Source organism: Pelodiscus sinensis, chromosome 6, assembly GCF_052426305.1.
Source record: "Pelodiscus sinensis isolate ZL-2025 chromosome 6, ASM5242630v1, whole genome shotgun sequence".
NCBI lineage: Eukaryota > Metazoa > Chordata > Testudines > Trionychidae > Pelodiscus > Pelodiscus sinensis.
The window spans coordinates 41,645,549-41,666,716 of record NC_143057.1 but is presented as its reverse complement, the minus strand read 5'-3'; the positions used below and the strand labels follow the sequence as shown (position 1 = coordinate 41,666,716).

The window sequence follows — 21,168 nt, the reverse complement described above, 5'->3', positions numbered from 1 at the left end:
TTGGTTTAAATAGAAGTAGGGAACCAATTAGGATCCTTGGAGTTTTGCCCAGTCATCTGGCATCCTTTTCTGATCTGAGCTTTGAGTTCTCTTAATAGATCACTGGGAGGTGGATTAGAACACACTCACTCCTAGAAAGCCCTGGGCTGGTATTTGAGATCCATGAATGCTGGTGCTCAGATGAGAACTGCCTTTCCAAAGCTTATTAAGAGGAGATACAGTAATACCTTCTATACAGTAATGAAAATGAAGGGGAGGGGTTCCTCTGGTGGCAATTTAAAAGGCCTGGGAGTCCAGTTACTGCTGCCGCTGTCACAATACTGCAACTGGCCCCTTTGTGCAGATCAGTATCAGAGCACAGAACTACCCTGTTCCTCTGTTGTCTTGTTAAAGGAAAGAGCAGAAACTGGCTTTTCACATCTATAGATAACTAGTACTACATTAAAGAAAGAAGTCCGATTCTGGTTTTGAACTAATGTGTTATTTACAATTTTGCTATTTCTCAGAATGACAGTGAAGATGAAGTTATAAATGAAGAAGGGTTAAGAAACCACTCATTCAGAAGCAGGAATTTACAAAATAGTGATGCTGTGCACACTAACCTGGTAAGGTTTTTGTTTTTCTTCGCATGTCAAGAATATTCAGTGCGACAGACTGCTGGCTAAGCCAGAGTTCTGCCACTACAGCCTGGTTGAAAAGGACAATGGAAGCCAGCTGAGCAAGCCCGGGCCTGAAAGGCTAATGGAAAGCAGCTGTGGGGCTCATTAGCCAGCAGGTTAGATAAGGCAGCCAGAGGGAAGGTGAATGAGGCAGAGTGTGGTTGAATATGTTTCTTAGCTGGAAGGAAAAGGTAGCTGAATTAGCCTGTGGGCAAATAAAGCTCTGTAAATAGAAGGTGGTGGGAAGTTGGCACAAGCAATAAAAAGACATGGTGACTGCACAAGAGTGTCTCTCCTGGTGATTTGTGGCTCAGGAAGAAGTCCCAGAGAAAGGCAGCCTGAGCAAAGACCTTGCTGTGTGAGTCACAAGAGTAACTATGTTTATGCTCAGAATGAACCAGATGTGTACCAGGTTTGGTGGTGTCATCAAGACAGAAAATGAATATGCACTGATAACCAGGAATAAAATAAATAAGTGAATTAGAACTGACATCAGTAAACTGAGAGATGAGCCAGCCCTGTTCTCAGAAATACATTAAAAAGAAATGGAGACATTGACATCACCACCAAGATTCCTGAAAATGCTATAATTTGTATAAAATCTACCCAGAACACAGCGGCTGTGTCTACACTGGCATGAATTTCCGGAAATGCTTAAAACGGAATACTATTCCGTTTTCAGTTTTTCCAGAAAAGGAGCGTCTACATTGGCATGCTGCTTTTCTGGAAAAGCCCTTTTTCCGGAAAAGCATCTGTGGCCAATGTAGACAAGCTTTTCCGGAAAAGAGCCCCGATTGCCATTTTCGCGAACGGGGCTTTTTTCCGGAAAAGACTACTGGGCTGTCTACACTGGCCCTTTTCCGGAACAGTGTTCCGGAATAAGGACTTATGCCCGAGCGGGAACAGAATAGTTTTTCTGGAATAGCGGCTAATTTTGTACAGTAGAGCGTCGTTGCTTTTCCGGAAATTCAAGGGCCAGTGTAGACAGCTCACAGCTTATTCCGGAAAAGCGACAGATTTTCTGGAATAAGTGGCCCAGTGTAGACACAGCCAGCAAGCCTGGTCCTGATGAGTATTAAAAGTGGGGAGTTGACATATGGTATGTCTGCACTTGTAATTGCAAATATAATTTCCAGTTTGAGGAACCATACCCATCCAAGAAGCTAGGCATGCACTCGTCCTGGCTAGCCTCTCCCACTGCTTGCACTGCAGTGGTAACATTGTTTTGAGCTTCTTAGCTTGTTCCGAACTAGCATAGGTTATGTACTCAGGTGGGTAGCCACTCCTCCTGTTCTCACAGCTCTGTGGCTACACAGCTGGTTTTAGCTGTTTTCCCTTCTGTCTTTATTAAGGGTTTTTATAGGTTTTACTCAACTCAATCTAAAACCTCATGACCAGATTTTACACTGTACATATTTTTGACCATAAACAAAATGGAATTCTACTTTCCAGAATCTGCTAACACTGAAAGGAGTATTTTCTTCCTCTTAGATTTTGCTGGCGTTTGATCTGGCTTTACAACATTTTTAGTTGTTATTTTTCACAGAGGATATAAAATTATACCCTTTCTCCCCAAATTGAGAACATACTTGATTTTGCATTATAATTACCCATCCACTTCATAGTCCAAATCCCGGCACAACAGTAAATAAGATTCAACATTCAATTGTCAAAGAGTGACAGAAATGCTATAGAGATGGTTTTGCATCAGCTATTTGTTTTATTCCCTTTAGCTATATGAATTACCCTCTTGGTGAACCACTAATCACGGTGGCTGTGTCTACACTGCACCCCTTTTCCGGAAAAGGGATGCAGATTAGACACATCGTTATTGCAAATGAAGCGGGGATTTAAATATCCCCCGCTTCATTTGTATAAACATGGCTGCCGCTTTTTTCCGGCTCGGGGATTTGCCAGAAAAAAGCGCCAGTCTAGACGGGGATCTTTCGGAAAATAAAGCCTTTTCCAAAAGATCCCTTATTCCTGATTTTAAGAGAAATAAGGGATCTTTCGGAAAAGACTTTATTTTCCGAAAGATCCCAGTCTAGACTGGCACTTTTTTCTGGCAAAGCCCCGAGCCGGAAAAAAGCGGCAGCCATGTTTATACAAATGAAGCGGGGGATATTTAAATCCCCGCTTCATTTGCAATAACGATGTGTCTAATCTGCATCCCTTTTCCAGAAAAGGGGTGCAGTGTGGACACAGCCTGAGGGTATGTTTATACTGCAGAGTTTTTCCGGAATAACAGCTGTTTGTCCAGAAAAACTACACTTACATCCATGCTGCAATTGCGTTCTTTTGACAGAAAGTCGAAAGAACACGGTGGATTTTCTGACCATGGTAAACCTCTTTCTTCGAGGAAATAGCCTTTTTCTGAAAGAGCTCCTTTGGGGAAAAAAGCATGTATGGTCAGGGAAGAGGGATTGTGGGGTTCTTTTTTTCCCCCCCATAAGAAGAGGCCTCCAGGAAAAAGCTTAGGTGCCCTAGTGGCTACACTGTCTATAGTAATCACAACTTAAATGTGAGATAGCATCCACATTGATTGCACGCTATCTTTCAAGGAAAGCAGATCACTTTTTCAATCTGCTTTTGCTGTGTGGACACTCTCTTTCTAAAGACGTTTTTTCCAGAAGATCTCTTTTGGAAAAGCTTCTTCCAAAAGAAGCCTACGGTCTAGACATAGCCTTACATATTTAAGAGTCAAAAAATGTTGACATTCAACATTTTTCTTTTCTATTTTTACTTTCAAAGGGTCCAACAAAATCTCGGAACATGCACTTAGGGCTTGTCTGCACAATGACGTCAACGCACACTAAATATCATAAATATTTTCACAAAATAATCTTAATTTTTCAAAATGTTCCATTAGATGCTCTAATTAGTACCTTTACCTATATTGAAATCTTGCCACTTACTGAGTTTGGTGGCACCATATCAAGAGGCCTACAAGCAGTGATACAGGGTTAGCTCCTGGGGGCCCCCGCCATTAAATTTACCTGCACAGGTACCGGTAATTGCAGCTTCTGTTGGATGCGCATCGCCATTCCCAGGAAATGGGAGCTACAGCAAGTGGTGTCCCAGTCTGTGGTGCTTCTCACCACTCCCATTGGTCTGGATCAGTGAACCACGGCCAATGGGAGCTGTAGCCATGCAGGTAAATCTACTGGAGGTAGCCCACTGGGGGGTAATCCTGGTGAACTGCTGCTATGTTATTGCCCACCTGAACTAGAATAATTTACAGCCGTGCTGGGAGACTCTCAGTTTAAAATACTGTAGACTGAAAAGGGCATGGCAGTATGGGACCCCTGACAAATGCTTTCATACACCATGGGACTGAAAGCCAAAAAGAATCAAGTTCTATTCCAAGGTAGTATTTTTAAAAATTTTAACTCAATAGAATTCAATTCAGGAATAGTTAAAGAAATTGCTAACATTGTAACAGTGAGGGGAGGAGGAAGGTGTCACATTCCACCTCTGTGTCAATGTAATGAAGATATGAGTTGTTACAGATGAGCCTTAGGGCTGTAAATGCTCAACCTGCAGTAGCTCATACTTCTAATTCTAGAGATTGCCTGATGTATTCAGTCTGTGGTGTGTCTGGTTAGAAAGGGTACCTATAGGGATAGATTGTGGCCTTAAAATACAGCACATGCTAGAGCAGCGATGGGCAATAAGAAGGCAGTGGTTCAACAGGATTAACTCCTGGCAAGCTGTCACCACTATATTTACCTATACTTCTGCAGTTATGGGAGCTACAATTGTCCATATCTGTGAAGGCACAGGTGAATACAATGGGGGAGGCCTATAAGGGGCTAACCCCAGATAAGTCCACAGACTGTGTTAGAGGGTTAAAAGATGGGCACTGGGCTTAGGAGAGCTGGGTTTGATTCCTGGCTCAAACACACAATTCATGTGTGATTTGGGGAAAGCCACTTAATCTACCTTTTTCCTTAGGCTACATCTAGACTGCAGGCTTCTTTCGGAAGAAGTTTTTCTAGAAGAGATCTTCCAGAAAAACTTCTTCCGAAAGAAAGTGTCCACACTGCAGAAGCGCGTCGAAAAAGCTAACTGCTTTTTCACAAGATAGCGTCCACACTGAATAGACGCTTTCTCACATTTAAGCTGTGATTGCTATGGACGGAGTGGCCTCAGGGCACCTGTGCTTTTTCCTCTTTCCTCTTCTTTTGAAAGAACTCCCTCTTCCCCATCCACATATGCCTTTTTCTGAAAGAGCTCTTTCCGGTAAAAATATTCAGAAAATACCGGACACCTGAAATGTCCAGTATTTTCTGAAATTTTTTTCCCCGGCCAGGCGGCCAAAATACTGGACACATGGCAATCCTACAACACACTCAGCAACTGGGCCCAGCTCCCGCTCCCGGCCCCCGCTGCCCCAGGACTCCCTGCTTTCCTGGTTCTGCAGTGAAGCTGCATTCTGGCTCCATCAAGAAAACAAAATGGCTGCTCGCAAAAAGCCTAAAGAACTGAAGCAAGGGGAAGCAATGCCTTCCCTGGGTCTTAGTGCTCCACCACTCCACTCTTGCTATCCCTATTCTCACTCTGCATGCACTTAAAAGCTGTTTTATTTTTGCTTAACTCATGGGGTCCTTTTTTTTTTCTCAACAGCTTTGGTCATCCACCCCCCCTTTTTTTTCCCTCAACAGAATTTTTTCCCCGGTGTTTTTTTGGGGGGGAAGGGGAGGGAGGTGTTCGGTATTTGTGGTTAAACCATCTGGCAACCCTATTCCTCGTAGAATGAGAATTACCAATGTCAGAAAAACCCCTCTGTTCTTTTGATTTTCTTTTGGAAGAACGTGATTGCAGTGTGGACATAACTGAAGGGTTTTTTTGAAAAATGTCTGTTTTTCCGAAAAAAAAAAAAACGCTGTAGTGTAGACATACCCCTAGTTCCCTTTCTAAGAAAAAGTAGATAGTGCTGTCCTACCTCACAGGAGTGCTATGAGATTAAATCTATTAAGGAAGAGCGTCCAGCAGTGTGGACACTGTCTTGTGCCAAAAGGGTGGATATGCTCTTGCACAATCAGTTTTTGCGCAAAAACTCTTGTGCAAAAGGCTTCTTGCACAAGAAGCCTCTAGTGTTTACGTAGCCAAAGTGTTGTGCTCTACCCTGTTCCATAGAGACCCTGTTGGGACAAATTACTTTAATTCAAACCAGGGACCTTTTAGTTTGTGCCAGCAAGGTCTATGAGAGGCAACCAGAGTGCAGAGTTCCTAAGGGTCTGTCTACACTAGCTCGTTAGTTCAAGCTAGGTAGGCAAATGAGGGCAACCGGAGTTGCAAATGAAGCCCGGGATTTATGGCGCCACAATTTTTAAATCCCCCTTAGTCTGAACTAGACACGGCAGTTAAACGTTAATTCGAACTAACTCTTTAGTTCGAATTAACTGTTACTCATGGAATGAGGAGTAACAGTTAATTCGAACTAAGGAGTTAGTTTGAATTAATGTTTAACTGCCACGTCTAGCCTCGGGCAGGTAGTTCGGACTAAGGGGGATTTAAAAATGGCGGCGCCCGGGAACATGCAAATGAAGCCCAGGATATTTAAATCCCGGGCTTCATTTGCAACTCCGGTTGCCCTCATTTGCCTACCTAGCTCGAACTAACGAGCTAGTGTAGACATACCCTAAGTGCTTCACACATTATCCCCGTATTCTGGAGGGCAGTGCTGTGAAGACAAGGCATATGAATGAACAGCACTCAATTCTAGTAGAAGAACTTTCACCAAGAGATCTGCCTTTTATGATCTACTACAAACAAAGGCTGAAAAAACAGGCTTCTCTGTATTATGGACCCTGTAAGGCAATACTTACATGAGTAAAGCTACTCACAGCTATAAGCTTTTACAGAACTAGGCCCTTGGTGGATCTCTGACATCACAAGACATTTGACCATTTTATACACCAGCAAATGCCAGTAGAGTAGTGTAAGAAGGAACATCCTGTAAGTTTGTAGTAGGTGTAGCAATGCTACCCAGTGTGTGTCCATTCAAGGCATTATGATTCCCAAGAATGCACCCTTCCCAGAGCACTCAGAATAATATTTTAGCTCCCCTAGAATTTGGGTAGTATGGCTCAAGCATTTTAAGCATTACTATACCATGGCAAAAATGAGAATAAGGAGGCATAACATGAGAAGACAGAATGAAAAATGAGTATGTTTACTTCACACTGTGTGATCAGCTAAGTCTCTTGAACCACCTTTGCAAAAGATAACAGATGCAAAATACCCATAATTTAAGTATAGAGAAAATGGCCACTCTGATGGCCTTTTGACTTTAGATTCATCAGGATAGAACCCTGCTACTCCTTGGCTAGCAAATACTACCTCAGCAGGAGTAGCTTGATTCATGTTTGATCTTCATTTTATTTCCCAGTGAATATCAAAAAGAGAATAATCAAAGTTAAGGGGAATAGAACAGGTAATATTCAATACCTAGCACCACAGAGCTGAAAGGTTTTCAAAGACCTCTCTGTGAAATATGAATCTTGAAGGTTAAAGCAAGCCTCTATCCGTACAGCTTTGGACTATCGCACAGGAAAATGAGTGGCAGCTTCTGGGCACATATTTTTTTCCTACGTGCCACATTAATTATTTTGTTAGTTTTCCCATTGAGCTGTTTTGCGTCTCTCTGGAAACTAATTTAAGATGTTCAACAGAATGTAAAATATGCAGCAGGAAAAAAAACAAGATTGAAGGAGGGAAAACAGGAACAGGTTTTGATTTACAAACTTGTTTTGTGGATCTAAGTAGCTTATAAATTTATAGACTACTTTAATAGTCAAAAATTACTCAACACACAATTGCTCCAAACTACCAGCCAAACTGAATAAAATTTCCTCTTTGAAGGCCACTGTGTAGTCTACAGTATGGTTGCAATTGTATATAACATTGTAATATTTCTAGCCACACACCAAGTACAATTGATTATTACAATCTCTTGCTTTCACATGCTAAAATAACACATTGAAAGAAGGTATGAATAAAAATAATATGGGCACTTCTTTCCTTGGATTACAAAAAAATCAGTTATTTTGCAGTTTTCAATTGACAAAGCAAGAACACAATTGGCTCTAAGGCCTCTCTTCATCATTCCGGCAGTGTAAAAGGGTCTGACAGGGAGTGTAAACCTAATACTTTGTCAACTTGGATAAAAGGAGAGTAGTGTAAATTCAAATCAGGGTAAAGAATTATCGTTTAACTTCACAAATAAATTTGGCATTGATATGTAAAGACAAAATTGTGACGTATATACAGATTTATTTCAAATTTATTTTGGTTAATTCCTGCTTAAAACATTTTTAATTTATAAGGGGCAAATGCATCATTTTGTAATGTATTGAAAAGAATCCATGTTTCATTTTTAGATAGATAGATAGATAGATAGATAGATAGATAGATAGATAGATAGATAGATAGATAGATAGATAGATAGATAGATAGATAGATAGATAGATAGATTAGATAATACAGGTGACATTGGAAACTTTGAGTAGAAAGGGCAGAAAGAACAAAAATGATTGAAGGATAACTGGAAATGTATATGCATAGAGACAGTTGGGAATTCATGCTTTAGTTTGTTAAATCTGATGACTATAACAAAAATAAACCTCCAAATGTCCCATTTTGCTCATAAAATTATGCATTTGTTTTTGTAAAACAGTTTGTTTCCCTCTCCAGCTCGTTATCTGATCTCAGTGTCCCCTCCCACCGAGCAAATTGACTTGAAATTCTTGAAGTGGCCTCAGGCTGCACCAGAAGGGGCGGGGCCTCAAGCAGAAGGGGCAGGGCCAAGATACTTCCCTGCTTTCCCACCCACAGACAATGATTGGTCTGGGGGTGGGAGAGCACCTTTGCCACCCCTCAGGTTCCCCCTGTGCACCCATGTCCCTGGCAGTGGGAGGAGACTTCACGCACTTCCCCTTCCTACCCCCTAGCCAATCACAGCTTGGGGGCAGGAGAGTGCACAAAGTCTCCTCCCACCCTGCCAGTAGCACATGGTGCTTCTAAGCGCTGTGCACTCCTGGCAGGACAGGGGCAGGATGGAGAAAACTTTGCACGTTCCCTCCACCTTCAGACCAATCAGGATTTGGGGGTGGGGAGCATGGGAAGTCTGCTCCCACCCTGCCAGGAGCACGTGGCACTTATAAGCACCATGCGCTCCTCCCCAGGGCAGGAGCAGGGCTGAGGTAACTTTGCATGCTTCCCCCTGCCCCAGGTCCTAATTAACCTGGGGGCAGGGGAACAGCAAGGCCTCCACGGGCCATATCAACCCACTTGGTGGGCCAGTTCCAGCTCACGGAGGACCTTTTGCCCACCCCTACCCATGTACCCTTATCTGTCTGTTGCTTTCCTTTCCCCCATTGTGTCTTGTCTTTTGTCCCCTCAACATTCAAATCAGAAGAGATGGGATCACTGAGGGCACAGGAGAGACTGGCTCTTTGCTCTCCATTCCAGTAGCTGACCCCTTCCCAGACTTGAGCTGTTGGGAACTGCTGTTACAAGGAAAGTCATTCTGAGCCCCCGTATCACTGGTCTGGAGCATACTCAGTCACTCTTTGGGGATTGGGCATGTCCAATTTGGTCACCTATAGAAGCTGTGATGGGATGGAGCATGCTCACTTACTCAATATGTATGCATATGCACAGTATGGTCAGCACTAGAGCTGTGAGATGCTGAATCATGGTCAAGGAGAACAAAATCTTTGGAGTTTTTAGCTGTTAAAATAAAAAAACACTTGTAAGTAAACTACAAAATTTCAAAGGCTTATAACTTGGCCACATTTAATTGTTTCTGTTAAAATTTTCCTAAAAGGATATCCCTGACAGAAAGACTTTCTCCCTTCCAAAATTCAAGCCCCAGTTCCAAAGTATGGGTGTGCTAGAGTTTTTTAAATAAAATCTTGCCAGAATTTTTCAAATATCAGCAAAACATTTTTCTCTAGCCACCTTCTCCAAATCAGATGGACCACTTTGAAACTTGCCCAAAAAACTGAACATTGAACAGACCCCTGACATGGCAAATTTCAGTCTAAGTGGATAAAATTTGGCAGAGATATAATTACCTGAAAACAGGGTCTTATATTGAGAAGCATCAGGTAACCTTAACAGGCAGTGCTACCAGATCCACCTAAAATACAAAATTCACTTTTGATCATCTATTCAAAACTATTCTGTATTTGGCTCTTTTCCTCATCTAGTGACATCTAAAGATGAATTAGTCTCTTTTGCCTCTCCTTTTTTAATTTTGTGGGATTTGAGAAGGTTCAAAATTCAAAATGCTCATCACTTGGCAGCTGTGCTACATAACTACTGGGTTTGCCTGATGTTAATAACAGTGCTGGTCCCACACAGCAGACTCAGAGGTGCGTATACAAAATGAGAGAGAATGTGTAACATGAATAGAGTAAATGAAATAGAATGTTACTTTTCAGAGTTCTTGTTGATACTGCATGCTGATTGTGACTCAGCTATAGAATTAAACAAAATTTTGCCCTGTGAAACCACCTTACCCAACTGTTTTAAGAATTTTCTCTTTAGAAGATTACTCAGGAAATATGTCATACTCACTACATTTTTTTATGCATCTGTTTTCCAGGAGGACACGCACATCCATATTGAGAGTGATCAGCATAAAAACAAACATGAGTCAGTAGATGAGAAAACGCACTTAAAAGGGTAATTTTTTTTGGATGAGCAAGTTTTCCACCCATTTCACACCACTCAAAGCAAAAATTTGCCAGTGTTTCAGCCTCCCGCGTGACAGGCCAAAATTCAGCTGCCATATCACTAAGCCAGGCAGTCCTTTATATCTCCTAATAATTTATGGATTGCAAAAAACTACATTGTATTTAAAATTATCATGCCTTGCAACTGACCAGTATCAAGAATCTTTGCAAATTGGAGAAGGTAATATTTTTACATTAACTTGTTTTGGCCAACTGAGCCAATGGCACTGCCATTTCACAGAAGTTCATATAATAGCTGAGCCTGTTAATGGATTCCTAGTAAAATTTGAAGAATCAAACAATTGCTAGAGCCCTATCAATTTCACAACTGAAGGCAGCACCCTCCCAGCAGGGACAGGAGGTTCTGGGATGTGGAGGTGGGTGAGATCTCCTCCATGCTGTTGGGAGCATTCCCACCAGGGGCTCCTAGATTTGTGGTCCATGCCAGGAACAGAATAAGGAGAGTAGTTATAAACGGTTCACAATCCTTCTGGAAGGGCATAACAAGTGGTGTTCTGCAGGCAGCTGTTTTGGGACTGGTTCTGTTCAATATCTTCAACAATGATTTAGATATTGGCATAGACAGTATACTTATTAAGTTTGCAGATGATACTGAGCTGGGAGGGGTTGCAACTGCTTTGGAGGATAGGGTCATAATTCAAAATGATCTGGACAAACTGGAGAAATGGTCTGAGGTAAATAGGATGAAGTTTAATAAGGACAAATGCAAAGTACTCCACTTAGGAAGGAACAATAATTTCACACATACAGAATAGGAAGTGACTGTCTAGGAAGGAGTACTGCTGAAAGGGATCTAGGGGGTCATAGTGGACCACAAGCTAAATATGAGCCAACAGTGTGATGCTGTTGCAAAAAAAGCAAACCTGATTCTGGGATGCATAAACAGGAACGTTGTGAGCAAGACACAAGATGTCATTCTTCTGCTCTATTCTGCACTGATTAGGCCTCAGTTGGACTATTGTGTCCAGTTTTGAGCACCACATTTCAAGAAAACTATGGAGAAATTGGAGAAGATCCAGAGAAGAGCAACAAGAATGATTAAAGTTCTAGAGAACATGACCAATGAAGGAAGACTGAAAGAATTGAGCTTGTTTAGTTTGAAAAGGAGAAGACTGAGAGAGGACATGATAGCAGTTTTCAAGTATCTAAAAGAAGGTTACAAGGAGGAAGGAAACACATTGTTCTCCTTGGACTCTGAGTATAGGGCGAGAAGCAATGGGCTTAAACTGCAGCAAGGGAGCTTTAGGTTGGACATTAGGAAAAACTTCCTAACTGTCAGGGTGGTTAAACACTGAAATAAATTGCCTAGGGAGGTTGTGGATATTTAAGAGCAGGTTAGATAGACATCTATCAGGTATGGTCTAGATGGTACTGGGTCCTGCTGTGAGGGCAGGGGACTGGACTCGATGACCTCTTGAGGCCCCTTCCTGTTCTAGTGTTCTATGATTCTAAGGCAGGTACCCCGGGCCAATTTGGAACCCTTAGAAAAAATGGGTGCCCCAGAGCAGAAGAAACCCCAGAGCAGAAACCCCTGCCAGATCACCCTGAACTGCTGCAGGAACGGCAAAGGAAGAAGTCCCATGCCTGGGCTTTCCCAGCTGGAACAGCAGAAGGGCAAATGTCATAAGTCTGGGCTGTCTTGAACGGAGAGGCTCGGGGGGCAATATGAGCCTGGGCAGCTCTCAAGACAGTGCACAGAAGTGAGTGTGGCAATCTTGGGAGCTCTTTACAACAACTTTGTAACTTGATTCCACTTGTGGTCACAACTCCCATGGCTACCACACCATGAAATTACATGTGCAAACATCTGAAATCATGAAATGACCAATTTTAAAATCCTCAAGCCATGAAATTGACCACAATGGACCATGAATTATTGCCATGCTTGTATAGTAATTCACATCAGTGTAAAGTTGGTATAAACTAGCACCCTTCTGATCTGATAGTGTTTTACACTACTTTGCAGAGGTGTCAATGATAAAACAAGAAAATGATCTGTACACACACGCACACCAACCGTGTCTCAGAAAAGAGATTCCTGAGCTTGACATAAAATACTGATTTTCTTAAACATGTTTCCATTATATTGAGATGGAAGAAGTCTTCATATAGACAGATGTTCTGCTTTACTCTTTCCCTCAATTTCTATCACTGCCTTGTTACTTATTACCTTTGCAACTTTTAGTTTTGAACCTCAGTCCTCCCATTTTATAGTTCAGCAAGCCTCTAGCAATTCAGTTTGCTGGGTAGACAGGTATCTTGAATTTGTCTCATTCAAACTGGGTTATTTCTTCCGGCCATGTGCATGTAAAATTATCCAACTTCTATGTACAAGTTAGGAATCTGGATCCATAAATTAATCATACATACATAAAAGAATCATTACACATAAAACTTAGAAAAGTTGGCCCATAATTTGGTTTCACAAGAAGCCATAGCATTAAAATATTTCTTAAACATTTAGCATTAGTATTTGTCACATAACTTGTAAAATAATTAACTATTTTTACATAATCAAATGAATTATTCTTTTCTAGTCACTACTCTTTGAGGAACTGTGGCTTTACAAGCATTTATGAAACAATTTCTCATTTTAAACTTTGAGGACCATGTTAAAAAAGGGCAAAACTCACTGTAACTTTGAGTGCCAATCAAACATTTGAGTGTCTACCATTAGCAATTACCATTATTGTGTGTACAAACTGAGCATCTGCAAACACAGTTGTGCACACATTTTTGAACAGAGACTCCCATTCTTAGAACTGGGCCCGTAAAGTTTATAATGTTAGTAATTCATCTAGGCCGTGTCCAGACTCAGGGGTTTTTTCGGGAAAAGTAGCCTTTTCCCGAAAAAACTTCCCCTGCGTCCAGACTCAAGCCGCGTTCTTTCGAAATTATTTCGAAAGAACACGGCTTTTCTTTCGATGGCGGTAAACCTCGTTTCACGAGGAAGAACGCCTTCCTTCGAAAGTTCCTCTTTCGAAGGAAGGCGTTCTTCAATGTAAAGAGGCCGTCTTCGAAAGAGAGCATCCAGACTCACTGGGTGCTCTCTTTCAAAAAAGCGGATTTTTCTTTCGAAAGATCCGCGTGCAGTCTAGACGCGATCTTTCGAAAGATGCTCTTTCGAAAGATGCTTTCGAAAGAGCATCTTTCGAAAGAAGCCTGCAGTCTAGACATAGCCCTATAGCAGGTAGGGCTGGAGAGTGAGTTAGGAGAAAGAAGATGAAGGACACATGTTAGAAAGTCATTCATTCTAATTTATTTATATTACCATTGAGAGTTCCAAAATAATTAAGGTTTATCCACAGTGCTTTATTATTGTTCTCCAGGTCATTTTGTTCTTCCATCGGCCACTAAATATAATTACTCGCAGGAACAAAATCTCTATTTACACAGTAATTCAAAGAGCACTTTGCTTCACTTGAATTACTCTGAAGCCAGCTTTTGATGTCACTGAACATGGAGTGGGAGTAGACTATCAGGCATACAGTGAGGGCAGTGGGTATGTCTATGAAATTGTTATTCATGAATTAAATCCTAAAGATGGACCTAACATTTAACTTCATAATATTTTGTATATTCTTCTAAAGCCCATTCAAAATAAAGGATACATCATGAAGACAAATGCCTGATTGCTTTATTTAAAAAAAATCACTGCCAGTAGCCCAGCATTTCTCTGTCACAAGCCTTAAAATAGATCAGTTCATTAATAGCCACATATTATACCTACAGCATAAGATATAGGTGATGGATGTGATCACTGGGATCCCCTTGAGACTGTCACCAGATGTGCTGAAATACCACTGAGCCAACCTTCCTTGGTGCCACTTTCACCCTGGATATGTCTACACTGCAGGGGAGGGAGGGTTCGGAAAAATGGCCATTTTTCCAAAAAAAGTTCACTTACGTACACACTGCAATCATGTTCTTTTGGAAAAAAAAAACAACGAAAGAACAGAGGGGTTTTTCCAACATTGGTAAATCGTCTTCTATGAGGAAGAACCCTTTTTCTGAAAGAGCTCTTTTGGAAAAAGGGGTATGTGGACAGGGAAGAGGGACTTCTTTCGAAAGAAGAGGAAAGAGGAAAAAGCACAGGTGCCCTGGTGGCCACTCTGTCCATAGTAATCACGGCTTAAATGTGAGATAGCATCCACACTGAATGGACTCTATCTTTCGAAAAAACAGATCGCTTTTTCGATGCGCTTTGGCAGTGTGGATGCTCTCTCTTGGAAGAAGTTTTTTCAGAAGATCTCTTCTGGAAAAGTTTCTTCCAAAAGAAGCCTGCAGTCTAGACATAGCCTCTTTCTTGCTGAGCCAGCCTCTCTGCCACCTCCTCTTCCAGCACTGACACAGAAGTGGGGTAACAGCCCTGTTCCTGGGTAGGCTCAGTCAAAGGAACTTGCCACAGCATACAGGTAAATCCATCTTATGGTGGTTAAATTTTCATACAGAGAAAACTCAAAGAAATGCAGAGTTGCTTCTCCCATCCCAGGTAACAATTATTTATACTGAGTTTATTAATTTAAAAAAGTGATTTTGTTAAATATCAAAAGTAAGATTTAAGTGATTGCAAGTAAGAGCACCCAGAGCAAAGTAAATTACAGATCAAAATAAAACAAGTCAGTTAAGCCTAATGCACTAAGAAATTTGTCACATGCAATTCCTTACTCTAACTGTAGTTCTAATCTTTTTTTCACAGTCTGAAAAGTTTCCTGTTTCTAGCAGCTATCTTGGGTTGAAAGCAGGGATAACCTCACATCTGGCAGTTGCCCCAGTTTTTGATTTCCACCTGTATACAGATTTTGCCCAAGGAGGACATCTTTGTGTTCAGTTGAAACTTTCTCACCTTCAATGAAAAGGTTCAAGGACCAAAATGGGTCCCAGTATTAAGTGACCTAAACACATGTCCTTGTGGGGACTCTCAGCCCCTCCTATAGATGAGGCTATAGGAAAAACAAACCTGTTTTATAGGTCATTGTCCTTATCCATGAGAGATCAAGTTCTAAAATAGCCTGATGATCCTCGCTTAGTAAAACAGGTTTATACTTCATATTTCTAACTTCAAATATAGGAATAATAGAGGCACACAAATACAATATAGACATTCAGCAGATTACAACTTTTCAAATGATACCTTACACAAAATATATTGTATACAGCATTTTCTAGTTATGCATATTCACATTGAGAAGCATATTTCCATAAAGCATATGGATCGCGCCATGACAGTATATGCCATCAGTTAGCCATTTTATGGCTTATATACCAGCAGGGCAGTATTAAGGTGCATATTCTAGGAGATGAATGCAAGTAAGAATAGTGATTTGTATGTACTTAAAAAACAATTAACAGTCTAATAGCAGCTTAAAAACTAACAAAACATGTAGATGGTATCATGCACTTTCTTGGGCTAAATCCACTTTTCAGATGACTGGAGTACTAGACTACTTGTTATTGTGTAAGTTTTTCCTGTAAGGCTGTGTCCAGACTCAGGGTTTTTTTTTTTTTAAAAAGTAGCCTTTTTTCGAAAAAACTTCACCTGCGTCTAGACTGCAGCCACGTTCTTTCAAAATTAAATTGAAAGAACGCGGCTTTTCTTTCGACGGCGGTAAACCTAATTTCACGAGGAAGAACGCCTTTTTTCGAAAGTGCTCTTTCGAAAAAAGGCATTCTTGAATGCAAACTGGGGTTTTTCGAAAGTTCCGCTTGCAGTCTAGACGCTCTTTTTCGAAAGAGGCTTGCAGTCTAGACATAGCCTAACAGACTAACTCAGCTACTTTTTGAAGCTACTGATCTGTATAGTTATTGATTAATTTTAACAAATGGTATGTTCTCAGAGTACCTTTTTTAAAAAAGACAATTCTTATTCAATAGATCTGCTTCCTGCTCCAAATAAGTAAAGTGCTTAAGCACATGCTTAACCTTTAAGGTAATGCTTACAGGAATAGCATTCGGAAAATGACATTTGTACTCATGAAGTGAGCAGAGTTGATAAGGAATCACTTATAGATGATTGCTAGATTATCACTCTGAGTGCCAATGTGAAGCAATGGAAACAGCTAGTAGCGTGACGGAGAGCTATTTTGCTTAAAATATCACCAGCTTCAGTCATCAGTGGGATTCTTCATGGTCTATTACTAGTACTGTAATGTCCCGCCCCGTGGGACCGGGGCAATTAGTCACGTTCAGCTGTCACACTTAGTCTCTAGGTTACCGATCAGGGTGGAGGGGGACCTGGGCCCACCCCCTCTCCAAGTCCCAGCCCAGGACCCTAAGGGTGGGCGTCTTAAACGCACCGCCCAACTGGGGGGGCTACGGCCGCAACTCACTGGTCCCTGGGGATTTCCAACCCCGTCCTGGGCTACTTCCTCCGACCCCTGCGGTCCTGTCCTGCCACGCTTGGTCCGGCGGGGCGCCGGGTGGGACTCACCCTCGCCGGCTGCGTCATTCTCCTGCTGTCAGTCCTGGAGCACCGTCTGGTACCGCCGCGTCCTCCACTCTCCGCACTGGCCGTCTCTCCCCTCTCCGCACCGGCCGCCTCGCCAATTGGGCGGGCCGCCGTCTCTCCCCCCGGGCTTCTGGCTGCCCGGCTTTTGAATCTGGCGCCCCTGGACTGGGATGCCGGTGCATGCACCTCGGGCCGCTGGCAGCTCCCGGGGCTCGGGCGCCGGGGAAGCGCCTGCAACTGCGCCCGCGGCCGCCGCTGAGCAGGCGCAGCAGAGCCGCTCCGGCTCTTTGGCGGCAGTTCCCCGCGACGCCCAAGTGCGGGGCACGGGGTTGGGGCTCGCAATCCCCACCGCCCCGTCACAAGTACCTTTTTAATTTCTCAAACATTTTGGCTTTTTACACTTTATACATAACACTCGTCGAAGCAAAAGCCTCACTCAGCTTACGTGGCTAAACAGACAGCTTTATTGATCAGTAAAGCCAAGTGAGCCAAACGTGGTCCCAGCAGAGCGGGGCCAAGTAAGGCTGGTTAATACAATCAATCATAGTATCTTTATACCCTTAGCCAAACAGTCTGACGAAGGGCATCCAATTACAGAAATCCTCAATTAAACTTGGAAAAACGAAGTCTTATCAACAAGATGGTGGACAGGTACGAAGTAGTACATCTCCTGTCCCAACCAGCCCAATTAACACATTCCAATAGCCCATTCTGTAGGCCTCTTCTCATGGGGTGACAGAAAGTTCACTCTGGTCTATGTGCCAAAGAGAAAAGCTGAAATGGTTTCTGTTATACGAGATGGCTTCTAGCTAAATATGAAATGATTTCTACGCACTCTTACAACCAGATAGGCTTTTAGTTCCTTGATAGATAATGAGCAAGAACCCCAAAATGCTGTTTTTCAAAAGGCACATATCAGAGTAAAATTACCCATTTATTATCTCTATATTTATAAATACACAATCAAACCTAACCTATTAAGTAGGGGTCGGGAACCTTCAGTGCACTGGCTGCATATAGTTCATCAGAGTTAGCAGCTGGCAGACAACCAGATGCTTTGTTTACCTGAACATCTGCAGGCATGGCCATTGTGGGTGGTGGTGGCCCAATCCGTGCCACTTCCTGCAGTTTATCTGCAAATGATCTAGGGACAAAAATAATTGTAAGAAAATATAATTCAATTTTAATCTCTCAGAATTATAATAATCAGTAAGGATTATTTGTAGAATTATATGAAATATCTTGAGAATATATAGTAACATAGCACATTGTGTTGCATTCAGAGCTGGCCCAAGCTACGGGCTGACTGGGCTACTGCCCAGGGTGCCCCATTGTAGGAGGCGCCACATGGGGCTGCCAGACCGGGCGGGTTTAGGGCTGTGCATGCGCCGGGCGTCTGGGGTGGGGCCGCGCATGCACCAGGCGCCTGGGGCCCAGGGGCACCGCGCACCTGGGAGCAGGGATGCACATGTGCTGCACTCCCAGGGCCAGCCCTCGTTGCATTATACAAATAAACTAAGAAGCATAAGAATATAAGAATGACTCTACTCGGTCAGACCAAAGAGCCATCTCTCAAGTATCCTGTCTTCCAAGAGTAGCCAACACTAGGTGCCCCAAAGGGAATGAACAAAATGGGTAATCATCAAGTGATCCATCCCCTATTGCCCATTCCCAGCTGCTGGCAACCAGAGTCTAAGGACACCATCCTTGCTAAGAGCCATTGAAGGACCTGTTCTCCATGAATTTATCTAATTCTTTTTCGGACCTTATTGTGGTCTTGGCCTTCACAATATCCTCTGGCAAAGAGTCCACAGGTGGACTGTATCCTTTCATGCCCATTTCCTATCTTAACTATCTGTTACTAAATTGTAAATAAATCTGCCCATTATTATGCCACTGTAAGAATGCACCATAGTAATAGCTAATATTTTTTAATTAATTCACCAACAATTAAAAGGATGTTCTATCATATATGTATAACTTTCTGCTTTCTTTCCCTGTCCTTGTTGTCCCTAAGCTCCTTGAAGAGGCTTAGTAAGTAACTTGTTGTTGTTGTTGTTGTTCGTCCATCGTATTCGAAGAGGACCTTGACATCTAACGGGTTGTGGACTGTCCACGGTGTGTCCGCAAATGGCTGATAAGGCCGATACGGGCATGGAATGTTCTGCCACATGTCGGGCAGACATGTGTGGGCACCACTGTTGCAGCTTTTGCAACTCTGGCTTTACGGAGTGCTCACTTCTCTTGTGCTATGGTTGTCCTTCTGGCTTCAGATGTTTGACAGCCTTGGTAGATCAGCGTGTGCCATTTCGATCGGTCTTGTGCCAGGGTCTCCCAGGAGGTGGTGTCAATATCCAGGGACTTGAGAGAGGCTTTAAGCGTATCTTTGTATCGCTTCTTTTGTCCCCCGTGCAATCGCTTCTCTTGAAACAGCTCACCATAGAAGAGCTGTTTAGGCGATGCGATGATCTGGCATCCTTGCAACATGGCCTGCCCAGCATGTCTGGGCTTTCATCAGCAGGGTGTAAACTGACGGCAGGCCTGCTCTAGAAAGGACTTCTGTGTCTGGCACCTTATCCTGCCTCCGGATCCTCAGAAGTCTGCAGAGGCAAATCGTGTGGAAGTGGTTCCGTTGCCTAGTGTGCCTCCTGTATACAGTCCAAGTCTCACTGGCATACATCAGGGTAGTTAACACTACTGCTCGATAGACTTTAAGCTTTGTAGCAAGGCTTATTCCACAGCGGTCCCACCCTTCGGTCAGCAGTCTGCTGAATGCAGAGCTTGCCTTGGTGACTCTGCAGTTGACCTCGATGTCTATTGTCACTGCGCGGGAGAGGGTGCTGCCAAGATATGTAAATTGGTCCACTGCTTGCAGCTTTTGTCCCTTCACTGTAATGGTGGGCTCTTGATGTTGAGCTTTCGGAGCTGGCTGGTGCATCACTTTGGTTTTCTTTGTGTTGATGAGAAGGCTGAAGTTGTCGCATGCTGCTGCGAATTTGTCCATGCTGGCTTGCATTTCCTGCTCTGATCCAGCAATCAGGGCGCAGTTGTCAGCAAAAAGGAGGTCTCGTAGCACAGTCTCCTTTATCTTGGTGACAGCCTGGAGTCTTCGCAGGTTAAACAGTTTCCCATCGGTCCTGTATCTCAGTCTGATTCCCAAGGAACTGTTCTGAAAGGCGTTTGACAGCATGGCTGAAAACATTATGCTGAACAGGGTCAGTGCCAGCATGCACCCTTGCTTGACGCCGTTTGTGACGGGAAAGGCCTCTGAAGCTTCTCCATCGTCCAGAACACGAGCCGTCATGCCGTCGTGGAACTGACGTACCATCAGGATGAATCTGTCAGGGCACCCAAACTTCGACATGATGCGCCACAGACCTTCGCAACTGACAGTGTCAAAAGCCTTGGTGAGATCCACGAAGATGGTGTACAGTTCACGATTATGCTCTTGACACTTCTCTTGGAGCTGTCAGGCTGCGAAGATCATATCCACCGTGCCACGCTCTTTGCGGAAGCCACACCGTGTCTCGGGTAGTGAAACGAGGTTTACAGGAGCAGTCGACAAAGGCTTCCCTTGTCGACCGATCTGCGTCTAGACTGCCACGCTGTGCCGGATCAGCTGATTGTCGGCACAGCGCAGTGGCCATTTTTATTTTAATGAAGTGGGGATTATTTAAATCCCCGCTTCATTGACTGTCGGGTAAACTAGTTTACATGGCTCCGTCGATGGAGCCATGTAGTCTAGACATACCCATAATGTCCTATCATAAGAACGGCCATACTGGGACAGACCAAAAGTCCGTCTAGCCCAGTAGCCTGTCTGCTGACAGTGGCCAGCACCAGGTGCCCCAGAGAGGGTGGAGTGAAGACAATGATCAAGCGATTTGTCTCCTGCCATCCTTCTCCAGCCTCTGACAAACAGAGGCCAAGGACACCATTTCTATCCCCTGGCTAATAGCCTTTTACGGACCTAACCTCTATGAAATTATCTAGCTTCTCTTTAAACTCTATTATAGTCCTAGCCTTCACAGCCTCCTCTGGCAAGGAGTTCCACAGGTTAACTCCACGTTGTGTGAAGAAGAACTTTCTTTTATTAGTTTTAAACCTGCTACCCATTAATTTCATGTGGTGTCCTCTATTTCTTCTATTATGGGAACTAATAAATAACTTTTCTTTATCCACCCTCTCCACACCACCCATGATTTTATAGGCCTCTATCATATCCCCCCTCAGTCTCCTCTTTTGTAAACTGAAAAGTCCCAGTCGCTTTAACCTCTCTTCATATAGGACCCAT

The 21,168-nt window shown here is 43.1% G+C and overlaps 1 protein-coding gene across 8 annotated transcripts in view; it reads left to right on the top strand.

Annotated features, from left to right (window-relative positions):
• Positions 1 to 21,168, top strand: part of SLC28A3 (solute carrier family 28 member 3) — an 88,311-nt gene that overhangs the window by 11,188 nt on the left and 55,955 nt on the right. For 6 of the 8 annotated variants that reach the window (XR_012904719.2, XM_089779249.1, XM_075931770.2 and 3 more), the window contains exons 2-3: positions 507 to 605; positions 10,276 to 10,355. Coding sequence is in view for 7 of the 8 variants with exons in the window: in XM_089779249.1 (XP_089635375.1) it covers positions 507 to 605; positions 10,276 to 10,355 (179 nt within the window). In the remaining variant the exon portion in view is untranslated. The remainder of the gene's footprint in view (positions 1 to 506; positions 606 to 10,275; positions 10,356 to 21,168) is intronic. The other 2 variants (XM_075931772.2, XM_075931771.2) reach the window with 1 other exon arrangement.